The sequence below is a fragment of the Rhinopithecus bieti genome, unplaced genomic scaffold, assembly GCF_001698545.2.
Source record: "Rhinopithecus bieti isolate Rb0 unplaced genomic scaffold, ASM169854v2 scaffold_8309, whole genome shotgun sequence".
In the NCBI taxonomy this organism is placed as follows: Eukaryota; Metazoa; Chordata; class Mammalia; order Primates; family Cercopithecidae; genus Rhinopithecus; species Rhinopithecus bieti.
Window position 1 is genome coordinate 982,453 of NW_016805935.1, and position 21,663 is coordinate 1,004,115.

The following is a 21,663-nucleotide window of genomic DNA, read 5'->3' on the forward strand; positions in this document are numbered from 1 at the left end:
AAAAAAAAAAAAAAAAAAAAAAAATAGGAGGAATGTAATTGGCATCTGTCAGAAAAATCTTCCCTTAGTGGAAATCCCACCTGAATTGCTGCATGAGCAAAATACAAACAGCATCACACTTCATTGTCATTTTGCAAATTAGATATATAGTTAGAGGTACCTCTTCTACATTTCTCTGTCCACCTGTATAAAAATTTCACAACATAAATATCTTTCATTCTGCTGTCTTCCTGGTTTTATTTACTTGTTTGTTTATTTTTGAGACAGAATCTTGCTCTGTCGCACAGGCTGGAGTGCAGTGGTGCGATCTCAGCTCACTGCAACCTCTGCCTCCCAGGTTCAAGCAATTGTAGTGCCTCAGCCTTCCAGAAAGATGGGACCACAGGCACCCACCACCACGCCCAGCTAATTTTTGTATTTTTTAGTAGAGACGGGGTTTTACCATGTTGGCCAGCTGGTCTCGAACTCCTGTCTGTGATCCACCTGCCTCAGTGATCCACCTGCCTTAGCCTCCCAACGTGCTGGAATTACAGACATGAACCACCACACCCTGCAGTTTTATTTATCTTAAAAAAATGTTTTTGAGGCCAGGCGCGATAGCTCACGCCTGTAATCCCAGCACTTTGGGAGGCTGAGGCAGGTGGATCACGAGGTCAGGAGTTTGAGACCAGCTTGACCAACATGGTGAAACCCTGTCTCTACTAAAAATACAAAAATTAGCCGGGCGTGGTGGCGTGCACCTGTAATCCCTACTCAGGAGGTTGAGGCAGGAGAATTGCTTGAATCTGGGAGGCAGAGGTTGCAGTGAGCCAAGACTGCGCCACTACACTCTAGCCTGAGCAACAGAGCGAGACTCTATCTCAAAAAAAAAAGTTTTTGATAAATTGCTAAGCAAATAATAATAAATGGGTAAAATAATATTTCAGTTTTATAAATGTGTGTGTATGTAGAACTGATGTAGTCTATATTTAAATCTATAAATAAACATATGTTACCTTTTTTTTTTTTCTTTTTTGAGACGGAGTCTCGCTCTGTCGCCCGGGCTGGAGTGCAGTGGCCGGATCTCAGCTCACTGCAAGCTCCGCCTCCTGGGTTCCCGCCATTCTCCTGCCTCAGCCTCCCGAGTAGCTGGGACTACAGGCGCCCGCCACCTCGCCCGGCTAGTTTTTTTTGTATTTTTTAGTAGAGACGGGGTTTCACAGTGTTAGCCAGGATGGTCTCGATCTCCTGACCTCGTGATCTGCCCGTCTCGGCCTCCCAAAGTGCTGGGATTACAGGCTTGAGCCACCCCGCCCGGCCACATATGTTACTTTTATAATTAGAATAAAGCATAAAGTAATGACCGGGTGCGGTGGCTCACTTTGGGAGGCCGATGCAGGCAGATTGCCTGAGCTCAGGAGTTTGAGACCAGCCTGGGCAACACAGTGAAACCTCGTCTCTACTAAAATACCAAAAAGAAAAAAATTAGCCGAATGTGGTGGTGTGCGCCTGTAGTCCCAGCTACTCGGGAGGCTGAGGCAGGAGAATTGCTCGAACCTGGGAGGCAGAGGTTTCAGTGAGCTGAGACCACGTCACTGCACTCCAGCCTGGGCAACAGAGTGAGACTCCATCTCTGGAAGAAAAAAAAAAAAATGTTATTTTCAAATTATTATGTTTACAGGCCGTCACAGTCAAAGAAGCACTTTCCACCAAAGCCCGGCACATTCGGAGGAGTCTCAGTACACCAAATGTTCATAATGTAAGTGCATCCTGCCAAGGATCTGCTCCTATGTGACATATCTCAGGCTCTGGGGTGGGGGAAGGTGGGGTTCAGACAGTGACAATAGAGCTTATGGCCCGAAGTGTAGCCTGCTTCTCTGTACCAGGGATGCACACCAGGGAGCACAGTTGTCTAAGACTGAGCCATTTGTTTAATCTTGTGAATTCCTGTTCAGCAAGTTATCTCCTTGAAAGAAGTTCCTTAAGATATAAATTGAGTTTAGTTGGTTAGAGATGGTAGAGTCAGCTATGAATCCTGGCAGCTGAGTCCCTGGATGCTGGCTGCGCCAGGGTCAGTTGCATGTAGGCACTCTTGGAGTGCCTAGTTGTTCCTTTGACCATTTTGATTATTTTTCTCAACCAGTTCATCTAGAAAATCCAACTGACAGAAACTGTAGCAGGGGGGACACTGTCACAGAGACAGATTAGTGCATGGACCACTTCAAAGCAGCCGCTTCCCAGAAGCAGGTCTTTCCAAGGAAAACCACAGGCTTATTTGCCTTCCTGTTCTCCAGAATTGCCAGAAAATTATTTAAAACATGATGACCACTTACAAAAATTGTCCTCCACTGGGCTACAGAGCAAATCCCAGTAATCTTTATCACACAGATTACTTCTTCTGACCACAATGCGTTTATTAGAAATAGATAAGAGAGACTCATGTAGTTGTAAATTGAAAAACGCTTTTCATGAACTCATCTCTCAAAGAAGAAATTATGATGGAAATTAGGATGTATTTACAACTAAATGAGAATAAAAATGGTACATAGATCAATGTTTGTGAGATGCAGTTAAAGTGGTACTTAGTTAGACATTATTAGCCCTAAATTCCCTATAATTCTGTATAAAGCAGAATACTAGACAGTAGAAAAAAATGAGAGAATGAGGGCTACTATTAGGAAATTTATAGCTCTTATATTTAAAAAATAGAGTAAAAAAGAATTAGGTAAACATCTAGCTTAAAAAGGAAAGAAGACCGGGTGCGGTGGCTCACGCTTGTAATCCTAGCACTTCAGGAGGCTGAGATGGGCAGATCACCTGAGGTCGGGAGTTCGAGACCAGCCTGACCAACATGGAGAAACCCCATCCCTACTAAAAATACAAAATTAGCCGGGCATGGTGGCACCTGCCTGTAATTCCAGCTACTCAGGAGGCTGAGGCAGGAGAATCACTTGAACGTGGGAGGCGGAGGTTGCGGTGAACTGAGATTGCATCATTGCACTCCAGCCTGGGTAACAAGAGCGAAACTCTGTCTCAAAAAAAAAATAAAGAAAAACTGCTTATGAAGTAATCTAAAAAAACAAGTTTTTTTCAACCTCAATCTGATCAAGACTTTAGATTTCTTTGGGAAGCCAAGGTGAGAGGATTGCTTGAGGCCAGGAATTTGAGACCAGCCTGGGCAACATAGCGAGACCTCATAACCTAATGTTATGCCAATAAATATAAAAAATGAAATAAAGTAGAATGTCCTGTAAAAACTGAATCAAGAATAAATAGAAAACCTGAATACAGCTGTCACCAAAAACAAGGACTATACTAAAATAGTGACTATGACTATGCTCATATCAAAAAATTGGCGTGTCCTTAAGCTAATCATTCTCAACAGAATTTTTTGTAAGATTTGATAAGCTGATTCTAAAACCTGTATGGAAAATCAGTCAAAATATACTCATACTTTATGTACAACCCCGAGATTTCATCCCTTAGATATATACTCTAGAGATTCTCATAAATATATAGGTTGTATTTAGAACTAAATGATACTAAAAATAGTACACATATCAATATTTGTCTAGACTATTGAATAAGACTGTATATAGTAAGATACCACTTATGTGAAGTATAAAATATGCAAAATAATATTAACTATTGGTTATGAGTATATACACATACAATTATATAAAACTTGTATGGGAAAAATAAACCCCAAATTGAGAGTAGTCACTACTCCTGGAGAGGGAAGAAAGAGAGGGAAAGAATGAAGACTACAGGCTTCAACTGTGACATTCTTTTTCTTTATATAAAAAAAAAAAAACATATTAAATATATAAACCACATTGCTAAAAGCATTCTTCTCTTATAGGTCTCTTCCAGCCGACCAGACCTTTCTGGCTTTGATGAAGATGATAAGGTATGCACCTATGGGCATGGCTGGGTTTTCAGCAGAATCTCAGTCTGGAAAGTTGTGGGATTTTGGTGTGTTTAAAATCTCTGGGCCTTACGTGGTTGATCCTGTCATTTTAAAAAAGAAACAAGAAAGAAAAAGAAAAATCTCTGGGCTTCCCATCTTAATTGTAAGCAAATAACTCTCTCCACAACTCCATTTCCAGGTCCAAATACTTGATGTGATATTGCTATGCACTTTTTTTTTTTCTTTTTTTTGAGGCAGAGTTCGCTCTTGTTGCCTAGGCTGGAGTGCAGTGGCACGATTTTGGCTCACTGTAACCTCCGCCTCCCTGGTTCAAGTGGTTCTCCTGCCTCAGCCTCCCAAGTAGCTGGGATTATAGTGGTTTGCCACCACACCTGGCTAATTTCGTGTTTTTAGTAGAGACGGGGTTTTGCCATGTTGGCCAGGCTGGTCTCGAACTTCTGACCTCAGGTGATTGATGTGCCTTGGCCTCCCAAAGTGTTGGGATTACAGGCGTGAGCCACCATGCCCTGCTAATTGCTATGCACTTTCAGTATTACATTGTTACTTACCATGATAGGTTCCATACCAGGACAATACCACACATAATTGAATAAATATCTGTGTGTTTATGGGTTTAACTCTAAATGATTGGAGAAGGTGTTACATCCACCATAGCATAATCAAAATTATTTCAAATGGGTAAAACGAGATTTAAAATTAAGGACAGATTGCAACATTATCTTATTCAACAAATATTTCTTGAATGCATATTATATATGAGTTACTGTGCTAGAGACTAGATCCAAAAGGTATAAGCACAGATTTATGTCCTCAAGAAGTTTAAAATTTAGTCCTCAGAGGCAATCAACTTCTGAGAAGTTGAAATAAGATTAGGTAAGCTCGTATGATATGCCAGAGTTTTCTCTGTTTTGTATATCAATACCTTATGCCTATTTGAAACGTCTAAATCTCAAATATAGGTAGAGTAACCACACTGCCAAATTTGCCTTGGACAGTCCCAGCTGTGCCTGCTACCTAGGCAGAATTACTAATGGAACAGTTGTCCTCTGAGAGTGTTTCAGTTTGGTCATTAAATTACCAAGTCACTCTGGATATATGCCACATTGCTCAAAGTGACTACCTTTGGGGAGGAAGGAAGATGAATGGAACCAAAGATTACACTACATTTGTAATAATTTTATTAATCCTTTGAGCAAATATAATAAAATGTTAACATTTATTCACTCTGGGTATACCTTGGGTATGACAGTATTTTTTACAATATTCAGCCCTTTTCTGTATATTTGACATATTTCATAATAAAAATAAGAGCATATACTGCCCTTAAAAAAAATAGAAGAAACTGCACCCTGGGCTTTGTTTCTCATTTTAGAGTGACTCAATTACAGTTAACTCGTATTTTTACCTTGTAGGGTTGGCCAGAGAACCAGTTGGACATGTCTGACTACAGCTCCAGTTACCAAGATGTAGCATGTTATGGAACTTTACCCAGGGATTCTCCTCGAAGGAATAAAGAAGGCAGTGGTGAGATTATTTTGCAGTGATATTTCTTTGTAATTACTTAGAAAAAGCATGAAAAAATGTCTTTCATTAATGGCATATAATAAATATGAAGCTGATATTCTAGTTAACTAAATGATTCAAAACTGTCTTATTGAATGGAACATATCACGTTCACTTATTTTTGTTTTGTATCCAACATATCACTCAAATAGGCTTTTTGTATATCACTTTAGAACTTCCAAATCATTTTTCATATATCATTTCCTGACTCTGAAGTCCAGTTGTGAGACACACACAAATCCTATTATTTTCTACCAGAAGAATATCCAGCTCTGTCATGTTTGTGTACTGAAAGGAATTTTTAAAAGAACATGACTTTGATTCATAAAGCAGTTTTCAAAAATGATACCCAAAATGAGTTTAATTCATGGTAACATTATTACCTAAATTATGTAGTCTACCAATGCCTTAATGGGAACAGTATTCTTTGGCCATATATATCAGTTCTGTTACCTTATACCTTATATTAGTAGGTAAAATATAAGGTATATTCGCCATTATACTAGCAAATTGGAAAGGGAGGAAAGAGGCCAAAGAGGTAAGAAATGATACAAGCAAGAAAGAATTATCCTCTCTTAGTCATATAGAGCAGGGTGGCCTGAGCGGGGAAGAAAAGAGGCTCATAAGAAAATTTACACAGTATTAATTCATTGAGTACTTATTGAGCCTCTACTTTCTGTCTTAAAATATAATTATGGAAATAAGATACACAGAAAATAAGATGTTAAATGATAAGGTGCCAAAATGAACATGCAGATAGTAAGGGCTGTGAGAATTCAGAGAAATGGAAAATCAGCATGAGCCAAAATTGGTCTGGTTAGTGGTGCTTAAGCTGGATCTTGAAAAGAGTGGAGAGATTTCGTATCTCACTTTGTTCACACACACTAGCACTTTAGTAACTCTTTGTAACTTCACAGATTTATCTCTATGCTTGCCTACATCTGTTCCATGGTTTTTTGGGTTTTTTTGTTTGTTTTTTGTTTTTGTTTTTAGACAGGGTCTCTCTCCTCTTGCCCAGGCTGGAGTGCAGTGGCACCGCTATAACTCACTGCAGCCTCAACCCCTGGGGCTCAAGCGATCTTCTCGCCTCAGGCTCCTGAGTAGCAAGTCCAACAGGTGCACGCCACCATGCCTGGCTATCTGTTTGTTTATTTTTTTACGGACTGGTCCCCTATGTTGCACAGGGTGGGCGTACATCTGTTTTAATGTTTAGCCGAATATTAGCCTATGAATTTCATTGTTCTCCTAGATATTCCCATGGCTGGGTCATTGCCTCATTTCCTATGTTTTGCTTCAAGTGTTCAGTATCTGTAACCTCATAACTTCTCATCTTCCCCAGGTTGTACATCAGAGACTCCTCATGCCTTAACCGTCAGCCCTTTTAAAGCATTCTCTCCGCAGCCGCCAAAGTTTTTCAAGCCCCTGATGCCTGTAAAAGAGGAGCATAAGAAAAGGATAGCCCTTGAAGCACGGCCTCTTCTAAGCCAGGAGGTAAATGCTTGACTTGTCTGTACTATGCAGAATAGAGCAGAGTTGTGTCGCCTGTGAAGCAGCAGTGTGCATTAACAAGCTGAGTGCTGCATGTAGACATGCATGGTCATCACTCCATGGATCCCGTTCTGGAATTCCTCTTTCTCAAGCATGCAGAGTCATGGTAGAATCTCTTGTTTGTTGTTGCTGCTATGGTTTTATTTTTTTGTGTTTATGCCTTTTCAAAGTATTTTTTTATGTTTCAAGTGAGAAAGATGTTTTCTAGGTGTTTTGAAAAGATTAAAGGCCTTTTTTAAAAGTATTTTTCTTTTTTGTCTTTTTGGGATTACTAATTTTGTTTTTTATAGAGATAGGGTCTTGCTATGTTGCCCAGGCTGGTCTTAAACTCCTGGCCTCAAGTGATCCTTTTGCCCCAGTCTCCCAAGGCACTGGGATTACAGGCGTGAGCCATTGTACCTGGTCAAAAGGCTGTTTTTTTAAATAAGACTAATTATGCTTTTTGCCACAGAATCTGTTTATTCCTGTCGTATTTCTCCAGTAGTTTAACTCTGGCCTGCAGAATTGGCTGCTGCATTACTCACATGTAATAAGAGTGTTAGCACTGCTTTTCTAACTTGCATGTACTTAATATGTATTTTGGCCGTTGTCGTCTTTGTGTGTGATGCATCTGTGTGTCTTAACCTTTGCAGAGCATGCCTCCACCTCAGGCACATAACCCTGGCTGCATTGTACCCTCAGGAAGCAATGGCAGCAGCATGCCAGTAGAACACAATAGCAAACGTGAGAAGAAGATTGTAAGTTCCGGAACCATTTCTGTCATATTGCCTGGTGGTGGGTTTAAGGCCCTTTCACAGACAATCATCCAAGTGCTAGAAAAAATTAAGTCTTTGTCTTAAAGAAAATAAAAGGTCTTTGTCTTAAAGAAAATAAAAAGGTCTTTGTCTTGAAGAAAATAAAAATGTGACCATTGGTAAGGATATTTTGCATGGATGTGGCCATGACCTACAATTTTATTTTATTTATTTATTTTTTGCTTAAGTTTGTTTAGAAAAAGGGAGAAAGGCACTTTTATTGCTTCTGCTCTTTATAAAAAGTGTAACAAAGAGATCTCTTTAACTAATACCGAAATCTTTCTAATGTGCCTATACATATTGCCCAGATTCTGAAGTTAATCTACCTAGAGGAATTGCACTTACTGGGAGTAAGTAATCATGCATTTAGCTGTGGATATGTTTGGAAGCTTTTTTATGTTGCCTGATGCTATTGCCAAGATAATTCTGTAGTTAGAGCTGCGCTAAAGTCTATCATAATCACCCTTCATCATCTCACTGTCTAGGGTAGCCTCTGCTAATTAGCTGGCAAAATATATTCCAATACCTTGGTGCCAGCCTTGCATTCAGGATGGCTTATGTATATTTTGCCACAGATAGGTTGAAACTCTACCTGCAAAACCTCATTCCTTAGCACTTGGTTTTAAAATTATAAATTTGAGATGTAGTTTTAAAAACACTGCATACCAGACACCTTAGGTTATAAATTATACCTCAATTTACAAAAAAAAAAAAACCTGTTTATTCTCAAGCTTGGAAAGAATTCTCTAATTTTTTTTGTCTCAGCTTTCACCCTCCTGTGGCTTCCTAGGCTTTGAAAAAGTAAAACCACCTCAGGGAGACAGGAGACTGCTCGATGTTTATGTCACATCTGATCATCTCTATTGGGAAGAGTGTAGAGAGTCTCATTTCCCAGTGACACCCTGTCACACCCATTCCCAATGCTCATTAATGTGAGATCCTTTAACAGTTCCTAACGCACACTGTGTGAGAACTAACTAACTGCAGCTGAATCCGGATGTGCAGTTGGCCACCCACCTGCATGCTTGGGGTGCGGGTGGATCTTCAGAAACAACCTTCTCATTCCTAACGTGAAGAAAGAAGAAAAGCACCATTTTCCCTCCATTTCTTCATCTCTCTTCCCCTCCTCTGCCTTTGGTTTCTCCCTGTCCCTCTATCCCAATGCCCCATCCTAGTTCTTCATGGAGAAGAGTCCGCACATTAATAGCTGCTCCTTCATCTCTCCAAATCTTACTGAGCTGTTCCCTCACTTACCTGACCACCCCCTGCTCAATTAATAAGGGCTGCAGTGTGGGCTAAAAAGGCCAAATGACTAGTTTGTTCCCCTGCCAATTCTCTGGCTCTGTGTCTGATTGGATCTGGTTATTGGCATGCCACTTACCCCTGTGGTGCATAGCCACTCCATTTAAACCTATTGCAACAATACATTTTGGTACAACACCATCAAGAGACTGCTGGATGACCCTTCTGGACTGTTCAGCAGATAGTTTCACAGTTCACAGAGCTAGGTTCATGTTTTCTTCAATTTCCCTTTGATATTTTAAAATAAAACCCATCTTGGGGCTTTCAGCTAGCAGAGGGAAGGATGAAACCAGATTCCTTTGACCCAGGAAGTCTCGAGCAGCAGTTAGACTCTGTGACTGAATGCACCGTGGAGTACAGTAGGGAGGATTTGATAGTGTTATTGTTCTTGCTGGAGACTTACTTGAAAAAGCTGTCTCGACTCTGCATAGGAAACTGGCTTGCTGAGCACCCTGCACCCAAGAGGCATTTGGGCTCTTTAACTCATTCCAGATAGCAGTTTTTCAGGGTGTTTTGGTAGAGTTTAAGTGCATTGTTCGTTTGACCTGAGGTTCTTGTTTCTCTTTGGGAAACTTTAATTTTATTTTTTCTCTTATAAATGGGTATAAACTGTTTTCTTCCTTTGTGACTAATTCACGTTCTTTTCTCTTCCACTCTTGCACAGTCAGAGTGACTCAGTTCAGACTGATCAAGAGAGTTTGAAATCATTCTTGAGAAGGACAGTATCAAGGCATTGTTCCTGTTATTGTTTAACCCACCTAATTACCATAGTAACTTAGATGTACTTCATGTCTCGTATGATTAAGACAGAAGCAACAATATGCTTTTGGAGTCTTTTTAAGTCATAAAGCATAGAGAATAGCAGAAAGTCAGTGATTTTTTTCCCAGTATCCACACAACCCTTCTATTAGGTCTTGCATAGATAGCATGTGATTTATTCCTCTCGTTTACAGAAGAAGAAACAAAGGGTTATAATTGTTCAGTAACTTCCTTAAGGTCTCACAGTTTATGAGAGCGTAAGACCAAAGAGCCCCATTCCTCAGCATAATTGAGGGGACGCCAGTGACTCCAGGTGCTTCCAAAAATAGTGCAGTTCCAGTATGCCCTGCAGCTGCTCTTCAAAGGGCTCGCTCCTCAGTACCATGGACAGAAGTACTGGAGCCCTTGGCTGGTACAGTTCTGCAAACAGAGACCTCTGGTGAACAACACGATATGATTGTAATAGGAGTGAAAATTGCATTAATCAAGGAAACTCCTTACAAACAGTCACTGCTTTAATGTGGATTTCAATCCCTTTTTAAAATCAAGGTGTTTTCTCTATAGGTAAACATCAGCTGCATAAGTTAAATTGCAAAACTGAAATGAAGACTGTAGATATAGAGAAGCTTGAGAACTTGACTCCATGTACCACTTTAGATAGGCTTTTAATTATCTTTGTCCTTAAGACATTGTAGGAAGGTGCTTAGTTTATTCTTCTTTAAGATATAATGAGAAATGATGTTTCTGGTATAAAAAGTCTAAACCAAACTCCCTCAAAATACAAGTTCAAGCCAATTAAATCCTCCCTTAATTGGCAATAACTCTTTCAATCTCCTTTTAAGTATTGGAAAATGTTTAATCTCTACTAAGTTTTCCTTTTTCTGGAATAAGCTGTCCCTACTGTTGTAGTCTTTCCCTTTGGGCTTTTGGGTTATTTTCCCCACTGTGAACTGCTCCCTATTTGAACTTTATCTCTTGGGGCTTTGTAGATTCTTAGTTTTATTAATGTCATTCTAATCCTTTAGGAATAATTTATTATCTTTGATAAATGTACAACTATTTCCACTCAAATTCATGATTACATATTTCATTCAGCAAAATTGTATTTTAGGATAACAGGCCTTTGCTTGGTCTCAAGAAGAAATAACTTCAAGTGTATAAAGGACTCCAGATTACTAATTCTCATTTTTAAATTTGATTTTCCTTGCAGTAAATAACTTTTTAGTAATTAATTATAGTAAATAGTAATTTAGTAATTAATTGCATCAGGTATGCTTGGACTTGGAGAATTGTGTTTCTTTGCCAGCTTAAATCAAAAGGAAATAGAAGAGATACAAACACTTGAAATTTAATTTTGTGCCAGGTGCAGTGGCTCACACCTGTAATCCCCACACTTTGGAAGGCCAAGGCGGGCAGATCGCCTGAGGTCAGGAGTTTGAGACCAGCCTGGCCAACATGGTGAAATTCGTCTCTACTAAAAATACAAAACTTAGCTAGGCGTGGTGGCGGGCGCCTGTAATCCCAGCTACTCGGGAGGCTGAGGCAGGAGAATCTAGAAAATATAGGCAAAGGCTACTGGTTCAGACAATTCTGTTTAATCTTTGTTCCTTCACCAACATTCTCCCCAACCCTAGGAAAGAATTTTCCACCCCACTTTTTTGATAATACTACTTAATTTAGAATGCAGATAAAGATAAGATGGGAAGAGATTAGTGTTGCCAAAAATTTTGTTTTGCCAGTTTCAAGAACTTTATCACTGATATTTGATATTCACCTTTGATTAACAGCTAAGGAATTAAGATCGCCAATTCCTTTACACATTTATTTTCAGTCACATTTTTACAACTAAGTTATAAAAACTAAATTATTTTAAAAGCTGAGAAGCATTTAAAAGAGTATTAAACTTTTTTTGAGGTATGTAGAATCTTGAGATGCAAAAGAAAATATTACTACTAATCTAAACAGATGAAATTTATGTTCATTTGTGAACACATATTTACCACGCCTTGAAGATATCGCCCTCCTCCCACACACCTTGATTAAAATGCAAATTTATGGGCCAGATACAATGGCTCACACTTGTAATCCCAGCTACTCAGGAGGCAGAGATTGGAGGATTGCTTGAGCCCAGGAGTTTGAGGCTGCAGTGAGCTACAGTTGCATCACTGCACACTAACCTGAGTGACAGAGCGGGACCCCTGTCTGTAAATAAATAAATAAAAAATAAATAAATCCTAGCCGGGCACTGTGGCTCATGCTTATAATCCCAGCACTTTGGGAGGCTGAGGCAGGTGGATCACCTGAGGTTGGGAATTCGAGACCAGCCTGACCAACATGGAGAAACCTCGTCTCTACTAAAAATACAAAATTAGCCTAGTGTGGTGGTGCACAGCTACTTGGGAGGCTGAGGCAGGAGAATCACTTGAACCTGGGAAGTGGAGGTTGCGGTGAGCCAAGATCACACCATTGCACTCCAGCCTGGGCAATAAGAGTGAAACTCCATCTCTAAATAAATAAATAAATGAATAAATAAATAAGTAAATCTTAAATATAAAATAGGTAAATTAACAAAATGCAAACATAATGAGTAAAGTTGATGTTTTGGTTCCAGGTCTTTACCTGCACCTAGTAATTATAATTGTACAGATGCTTTAAACCGAATGACCAATGAAAGAAAGCTGTTTTTGAGGTGCTTAAGTTTACCTGTGAATGAAATTTTTATCCATCCATGCAGAGTCCAGGATTGTTCTAAGAGCAAGGATGCAAAGTTGTAATTCTCTGGGGAGGGACCATGCCTTCTTTTGCTCACCATTGCTATTCCCAAGTCCTTAGGACAATGGCTGCCATGTAGTGGATGTTCAGTGTGTATTTGTTGAATGAAAAACACATTTCAAAAGCAATATTCGCGATTTCATTAGGTGCTTCAGAGATTAATTAGAAATGGCTAGAGAGTTTATCACTTACTTTATTTCGACTTAAAATGCCCACATTTTTTCTACCAAATATAAAAGAATCATTCATTTGAAGAGAAACTGGGGAATTGGTGACACCCACTTTTGCATGTATTTACCAATTTTTATGAACAGGGTTTGAAAACTGTTTTACAAAGGAGATTTTCATTTAAACTTTACTATGCCTTTTCACCTTCTAGCCAAACCCTCTACTCATACTTCTCAAAAATCCTAGAAGACGGTAATTGTCAGATTGTTAGTATTTTATAGCCTTACAATATTTAGCATAATATAAGAATGAGTGTTGAAATTGTGTTTTTTGCCCTTTTGCAGTTGGGTTCTTTGTTTTACTCCCTTTTCCCCCATAAAATAGCTGAGAAACTTTTTACAAATTACCTTAACCACCTGCACTTTGCTTCCCAAGGTGAAGATTCGAAAGACAAATGGAGTGGCTCTTCTCTGCTTCTGCCTGTTTCTCTGCTCATTTAATGAGAAAGAGAAAACATCACAACTAAAAACTAATTTTGAATAACTAATAAAATGTCCACTGCATTTCAGTTCCATTCTTTCTCTTAAACCAGGGAAGGAATGATTTCTAACTAGCACTGAGTGAGCCTAAAAGAACTAAATCCCCTTCATATTAGATGATAATGGGGTTATACTCACAGGTCTCTGAGAATACTGATACACCTATATCTGCAATAGGTAACAAGATCTGGCCAAATTTGGAAAGACAAAAAGAAAACACTGAACACCATGTGAATGTGAATGCCTTTAACAGCCAGGTATTTAAAACTTATCTCAACAGTACAGTTGCTACAAGGAGCTAATGACTGACTTTTGCTTCATTTCTGTAGGACTCTGAGGAGGAAGAAAATGAGCTGGAAGCTATTAATAGGAAGCTAATAAGTTCACAGCCTTATGTACCTGTGGAGTTTGCTGACTTCAGTGTTTACAATGCCAGCTTGGAGAACAGGGAATGGTTTTCCTCTAAATTAGATCTGTCAAACTCACGGGTCTTGGAGAAAGAAGTGTCCCGTAGCCCTACCACCAGCAGTATTACCAGTGGCTACTTTTCCCACAGTGCCTCCATTGCCACCCTGTCTGACATGGTGGTCCCTTCTAGTGACAGCTCAGACCAGCTGGCCATTCAGACAAAGGATGCAGACTCCACCGAGCACTCCACACCATCGCTTGTGCATGATTTCAGGCCATCCTCAAAGAAAGAGTTGACAGAAGTCGAAAAAGGCTTGGTACAGGACAAGATAATTATGGTGCCACTCAAGGAAAACAGTGCCTTAGCCAAAGGGAGCCCATCATCCCAGAGCATCCCTGAGAAAAACTCCAAATCACTGTGCAGGACTGGCTCATGTTCAGAACTAGATGCCTGCCCCAGCAAAATTAGCCAGCCAGCCAGGGGATTCTGCCCCAGGGAGGTGACGGTAGAACACACCACCAACATCCTTGAAGACCATTCTTTCACAGAATTTATGGGAGTGTCAGAGGGAAAAGATTTTGATGGTTTGACAGATTCTTCTGCTGGAGAGCTTTCCAGTAGGAGGAACCTACCAAATAAAACAGGCAGCAAGACTGTCTCCGATGGGCTACACCACCCCAGCCAGCTGCATTCCAAGTTAGAGAATGACCAGGTAATAATTTCAGAGGCAGCCCTTTGGGTTATGTGCTGTCAGTGAGTATGTCTAACTGTATGCCAACCCCAGAGGCCCTTCACCGCAACAACTTGGTAGGAAAGATTCATCCAGATGTTTCTGACAGCAAAGATGAGCCCACAAAAAAGCAGGCTCACGTCCTGCACAGCTGTCTCTGTCGGAGAGCAAGTCTGTTTTGGGAACTAGAATGCAACTGTGAAATTATAGGACCAGTGGATTTTCTTTACCTGGTATATGGGTTGGTATTGAATTAAGTGTTAAGATGGATAAGGATCAATCTCATATTCATTCCCTGAGATGTTTAGTCACCAGCTTTCCCAAAGTATGCTGGTAGCATCTACCATATTTCATCAGATCTGTGATTCCTTTGATTATTATATGATCCATTGTTTTTTGTATCATTAACAAAAAATACTGCCAGGTAAACTTTATCATATCAACAGTTGTAAGACATCCCAATTTCAGAGATGGTAAAATGTGGAAAGAAAAACATATATATCGTAGAATTGGAAAAAGACAGTCATTTGGTGCCCGTAGGTGAAAAAGTGCTTTGGGGTGGTATAGGCGAATTCCACCAGCAGTTGAAGTTTGGATTTTGGAAGTAACTCAGGTTAGTTTATAATATTGGTTAATTTTCTCTCTCTCTCTTTTTTTTTTTTTTTTTTTTTTTTGAGATGGAGTATCGCTCTCACTCTGTCACCCAGGCTGCAGTGCGGTGACACGATCTTGGCTCATTGCAACCTCCACCTCCCTGGCTCAAGTGATCCTCCTGCCTCAGCCTCCTATGTAGCTGGGACTACAGGCACGTGCCAGCACACCTGGCTAATTTTTTTGTATTTTCACCATGTTGGCCAGGCTAGTCTCAAACTTCTGACCTCAGGTGATCCATCTGCCTTGGCCTCCCAAAGTGCTGGGATTACAGGTGTGAGCCACTGTGCCTAACCAATATTGGTTAATTTTCATATGAGAACAAAATGAGCTTTTGCCACTATTCCGAAGGAAAATCACAAATTACATAAATAAGAGATATTCTGCTTCTGAGCATTCTGCTGTGAAGTGCCACCATTGATTCCCCTTCACATTCATTTGTTTGGTCCCCCAACTGTAAAAGGTATGGGAGAGTCATGGTTTAGCAAAATAAAGAACTGACAGAGCTAGAAAGAGGCTTGGTAAAAGTAAGATAATCATGCTGCTACTCTAAACCTTTGTTTTGCTGAGCAAGTTATTCCATTGATGTGGCTTTTTGTCCCAACGCTTTTGCCCCTGCTTTCCATACCAGCCCTTAAAATTTCAGTGTATGGTCATTTATACAGCATACTCATTACTGAACTGCCAAAACCTAAACAGTCATCTCTGACAAGAAGAAAAAGACTTCCTTTCCTGACATAAGAATAATAATAGAGTCACTCACCACTGTTCTTGCAAGCAATACATGCATTTGTTTAGGTCTTCAACTTTCTTTACCTGGACTAAAGCAGAAGCTACACGGCTGGTATACATCAGCTTTTCAACCCTTGTTTGTCAAGAAGCCCAGTGTCAAAGACTCTTTAATTCTTTAGTGTAAGATTAAGTTTGCTTCGGCCGGGCACAGTGGCTCACACCTGTAATCCCAGCACTTTGAGAGGCCAAGGCGGGTGGATCATGAGGTCAGGAGATCGAGACCATCCTGGCTAATACGATGAAACCCCATCTCTACTACAAATACAAAAAATTAGCCAGGCATGGTGGCAGGGGTCTGTAGTCCCAGCTACTCGGGAGGCTGAGGCAGGAGAATGGCGTGAACCCAGGAGGTGGAGCTTGCAGTGAGCCGAGATCACACCACTGCACTCCAGCCTGGGCGAGAGTGCAAGACTCCATCTCAAAAAAAAAAGATTAGGTTTGCTTTTCAAACCTAAAGGTGCTACAAACTCTAGGGGCAAGGAGGGTGTGGCAGGCCTCTTAAAAATTGATATTCATGGCCGGGCATGGTGGCTTATGCCTGTAATCCCAGCATTTTGGAAGGATGAAGCAGATGGATTGCCAGAGGTCAGGAGTTCGAGACCAGCCTGGCTAAATGGTGAAACCCCGTCTCTACTAAAAATACAAAAATTAGCCGGGCATGGTGGCACACGCTTGTAGTCCCAGCTACTTGGGAAGCTGAGGCAGGAGAATCACTTGAACCCAGGAGGTGGAGGTTGCAGTGAGCCAAGATCGCACCACTGCACTCCAGCCTGGACAACAGAGCAAGACTCTGTCTCCAAAAAAAAAAATTCAAATTCACCTGGGCTTGGTGGTTTGCACCTGTAGTTGCAGCTATTCTGGAGGCTGAGGCGGGAAGATCAGTTGAGCCCAAGAGCTCAAGACCAGTCTGGACAACAGAGCGAGATCCTCTCTCTGTTTAAATAATTTTAAAAATTTAAATTTAAAAAAAACTCAAATTCCCAGGAGTCACTGCCCTCCAGCCCTAAGATTTTGCTTTATACAGTGTGCAATAGGGGAAATAAGGTATTCAGAAACCCTTCCTTCCTCCCCATCCCTTTGCACCCCCATAGAGTAATAGGAGACGGGGTATCTGAGGGCCATACTGTGGGAAGTACTGCCCATGGAAGAGGGAGAAGGAGCAACAACCCCCTTTTTTTTTCATTGCCTAGATTCTTTAGAACCCAACAGGAAAAGATAAGGATTGGAAAGTTTCCAGAATAATGCGTTCCTCCCAGAGATCATGGTTTAAAGTGAAGTTTACAAACATTATATCAAGATGATGGGATTATAGATATTTTTCTCCTTTAAAGAGATTTTAGCCGAGCGCAGTGGCTCACGCCTGTAATCCCAGCACTTTGGGAGGCTGAGGCGGGTGGATCACCTGAGGTTGCAAGTTTGAGACCAGCCTGACCAACATGGAGAAACCCTGTCTCTACTGAAAACACAAAATTAGCGGAAGTGGTGGCACATGCCTATAATCCCAGCTACTCAGGAGGCTGAGGCAGGAGAATCTCTTGAACCCGGGAGGCGGAAGTTGCAGTGAGCTGAGATCGCGCCATTGCACTCCAGCCTGGGCAACAAGAGCGAAACTCTGTCTCAAAAAAAAAAAAATTTTTCTTGGAGGCCGGGCACAGTGGCTCATGCCTGTAGTCCTAACACTTCTGGGAGTGCACGGCAGGAGAATTGCATGAGCCCAGGAGTTTGACACCATCCTGGGCAACATAGCAAGATCCTGTCTCTACAAAAATTTAAGATTTTTTTGATTTATAATGTTTTTACCACATTGGTTTTAATAAGTTGTTTCGACAATTTAAAATTTTTTCTGAGAGGCCGGGTGTGGTGGCTCACGCCTGTAATCCCAGCACTTTGGGAGGCTGAGGCCGGCGGATCACAAGGTCAGGAGATCGAGACCACAGTGAAACCCCGTCTCTACTAAAATAGCAAAATTAGCCGGGCAAGGTGGCGGGCGCCTGTAGTCCCAGCTACTTGGGAGGCTGAAGCAGGAGAGTGGCGTGAACCCGGGAGGCGGAGCTTGCAGTGAGCTGAGATCGCACCACTGCACTCCAGCCTGGGTGACAGAGCGAGACTCTGTCTCAAAAAAAGAAAAAAAAAAATTTTCTGAGAACCATAGTTTGACTTTTGTTCAAACCCCTGATATAACTTAGACTGCACATCCAGAAGTTACTATTTTTTTTTTTTAACTTTTACTTTGGGTGTTACTGTCATTACGTTTCCTAGAAACATCACCTCAGGGCTTCTATAGTGTGAATTCCAGCCCTGGATTCCATAATAAAACCAATCCTGTGGGTCCCTTTAGGAAGAGCCCCATGTGGTGGTTGTGGGTGGGCTGGGCTGAGAGTGGGTGCTGTGGGTGGGATGAGCAGATGGGGATGAGAAGCATCAACTCACCAGCCTCTGCATTCCAGGGAGGCACAACCTCACGGTGAGAGCAGCAAGCACCCCTTCCTCAGGCCACAGCTTGGCGTCTTTGTTCACCTGGTTACCTTGGGCAAGAACCAGCCCCATCTTTAAAACATGTTGCCGCCTGGCTGGACCTCAGACCAGAAGCTGGAGAATCTACGCCGTGCACTTCCTGGGCCACCTCCTTTCCCCTCCCCAGCGGGAGAAGCGGCACTTTGTCACTTGGGTGAATCAACAGCCTCTGCTTTTTCCAGAAAGCGAGAGAACTGAAAATCCTGGATTAACTAAGTGACAGTATTTTTGTTTGCACTTACTACACACCTCCACTGTATAGAAACCTCTGCAGATTCCAAGAGACTTTATTCTTGTACAATTTTAATCAGTTCTTACTGTAGAATCTGGAGTCAATGCTCTAATCTGTTTTTTATAAATAATATATATTATGTATATGAAATGTGTATCTATAGTATGTCTGGAGACAGACAAGGCTGCACACTAAAATGCAGATAAAGGTGATTTGTAGAAAATCATAAGGTACTGGACTTTGTTACAAAGCAACTTGGGCAATCTCTTATAACATGAGCAGATGAAAAATATTTTATTGCCTAAGAATGAGCTTGCAAATCCCTCTTTGCAGAAAAGGTTATAGAATGCTGTTCTTTATAACCAAAGAACTTACATAAGACAACATTTTTGCTGTCCACTCTTTTGTATGAACATGTATGTTTGACTGCAAGTTTGGTGCCATAATTCCCTTGGCTACCAAGCCACGTGCTGCCGTGCTCTGTCCTTTGTTTCATAAGCACACTGAGAAATCTCACAGCTATATTCTTTGGTCTTCCACCTGCCCCACCACCTGCTGACTTGACATTGTATTATAACTGTTGACAATGACTGGGGCTCTGACTCCATAGTTGCCTGGACCATGGCTCAGCCCAGCTGGGCAGGTGGAATGAAAACAGCAGTATTACTGTAAGAAAACACAAGGACAGCCAGGAGTTGTGGTGGGGTTGGTGGGGTGGGTGGGGTGGGAGGTGTTGATTTTGTGTGTTTTGTGTGTGTGGTTTTGTTTTGGATTGGTAGGTTTCACTGTGGTGTGGTTTTGCTGTTGTTATTTTGCTTGATTCTGGAAAATGCTGAGGAGATAGACTGAGCTATGAAGTGCAACGGTTCACACTTTACCATGTTTGCAGGAGATGATCGAATACAGATGACCCTGCTGTCATGTCTTCATTTGTAAAATTCTCCTACGAATGGAGACATTGAAGGATTATGTGTATGGAAATTTTTACAAAAGTCCTTTCTATCCCTATTCTGTAGATGCCTGTATAATCGGTCTGGATGTACAGCTATAAATGTGTTGTGAGAGCAAGAGAGAGAGAATGCGTACACAGCCTGCTGTACCTTTTTTCTTTTAAGTTCTTCGAGTTGGTAAATGAGTAAGATATTGGAAACCTTAATGAAAAGCTGCTGTTCATGATTTGTGTGTATAGTGAGCTGACTGTAGTATTTTACTATTGTCTGTTAAAAAAAACTGTAATTTATATCCCCTTTCAACTTCATTGTGTTTAATTGGTACAGATTTCTGTGTGTGTGTGTGTGTGTGTGTGTTTTAGAATACAAACCGTGTAATTCAGATTTTAAAACATCAATTGTTTGTCTTTAATAATCCTGCCTTTAGTTTCAAATCTACCTTACCATATTTCTATGTGTGCATGTCTCTGTAGTGTTAAACAATAATAATATCAGCTAGCATTTATTAGGGGTCAACTGTGTATTAGGCACTGTTCTAAACATTTGATATTCATTATCTCATTTAATCCTCACAGCAACAGACCCATAGGTACTATGGTCATTAAGTGTTTGACAGGTGGAAAACTGAGGCAGAGAAGTTACTGATGGAGCTGTAGCAAAGCCAGGATGCAGGCCACACTTTGCTTGTCAGTCTCTGTGTTCAGCCTGGTGACATGTCATGGACGGACAGGCCTCTTGAAAACTGGGCACCTTCAGAGGACAGAAGGGTGGGTGAGTGTCACAAGTTCCAGACAGACCGGTCCCATCGTGGTGGAGGGGGGCTATCTGGAGCAGCTAGGACATGGTGTGTTACACCTGTTCACGATGCTTAAATCTTTGCAGCAAGCAGCAGTGCCCTGCCACCTGTGAAATAGTGGCTAAAAGTGGCTTATCATAAAATCTTATCTAAAACAGAATTATTACAGCATCTTTTCAGAAAAATGTCAGCTGTTCAAAATACCCGTTCTGAAGTTACAAGGAATTAGATCTAGCCTGTTCTGGACAGAAGCGTGCCCTGTATAGACTTCCATGGGAAAGGAGAGAAGGGACCCAAAAAAATCCCAAAACTTACTCGAATTTTAAAGAATGGGTTTGGAAAGAGGAAAGCAGCTATTTAATATTTAAATAAAAGATAACAACTAAATGTATAGTTCAAGAGAAAATGAACAAATATCATTTGCTTTGCTAGTGTGAGACCAGTGGTATTCAGGTCGGTGACATTGTCATCTGTCATTATGACTAAGAACAAACTGGGTTTAGGACATATTTTATTGGCTAGTTAGAGGCATGTGTTTAACGGTTATTTCCAAGATACAGTAGTACCAGTGTCAGCACATTTGTTGATAGTTTTTTGGACACACATTTTATCATAACAGAAATACAACCTTGTGTTTCTATGGCACCGACTTAAGGGGAGAATAGCTGTTTATAAAAAGACCTTTGGGACTATGGCTCGAACTGTCCTCTAGCACAGGAGTAGGAGTCGTGGGGACCAGCTGCAGGGTCCTCATTGTGTCTTCCTGGGGAGAGGAAAGGGTCACTTGGAGCTGCCAGTTTCCCTTCCTGGGGGTCTTTGGCGGTTTGGTGAGAAATGGAAAGAATTTGCTCAAAGGGAAACCAGAAAAGCAACTTCTTACCTAAAAAGTTCATTTTGCCTCGCTTGTGAGTTCTTTCATTAAGGAAGATAAACTCTGGCCAGGCGCAGTGGCTCACGTCTGTAATCCCAGAACTTTGGGAGGCCAAGGCGGGTGGATCCCCTGAGGTCAGGAGTTCAAGACCCGCCTGGCCAACATGGTGAAATCCCGTCTCTACTAAAAATACAAAAATTACCTGGGCATGGTAGCGCATGCCTATAGTCCCAGCTACTCAGGAGGCTGAGGCAGAAGTATCATTCAAACCAGGGAAGTGGAGGTTGCAGTGAGCCAAGATCACGCCACTGCACTCCAGCCTGGGCGACAGAGTAAGACTCTGTCTCAAAAAAAGAGAAAAAA

The 21,663-nt window shown here is 41.1% G+C and overlaps 1 protein-coding gene across 1 annotated transcript in view; it reads left to right on the forward strand.

Moving 5' to 3' along the window:
- KIF13A (kinesin family member 13A) overlaps positions 1 to 14,939 on the forward strand; it is a gene marked incomplete at its 5' end in the record, with an annotated part of 231,233 nt that extends 216,294 nt beyond the window's left edge. The window contains 6 exons of the mRNA XM_017874247.1: positions 1,655 to 1,738; positions 3,842 to 3,889; positions 5,323 to 5,434; positions 6,813 to 6,964; positions 7,654 to 7,758; positions 13,685 to 14,939. Coding sequence (XP_017729736.1) covers positions 1,655 to 1,738; positions 3,842 to 3,889; positions 5,323 to 5,434; positions 6,813 to 6,964; positions 7,654 to 7,758; positions 13,685 to 14,521 — 1,338 coding nt within the window. The remainder of the gene's footprint in view (positions 1 to 1,654; positions 1,739 to 3,841; positions 3,890 to 5,322; positions 5,435 to 6,812; positions 6,965 to 7,653; positions 7,759 to 13,684) is intronic.
- Positions 14,940 to 21,663: the final 6,724 nt, after the last annotated feature.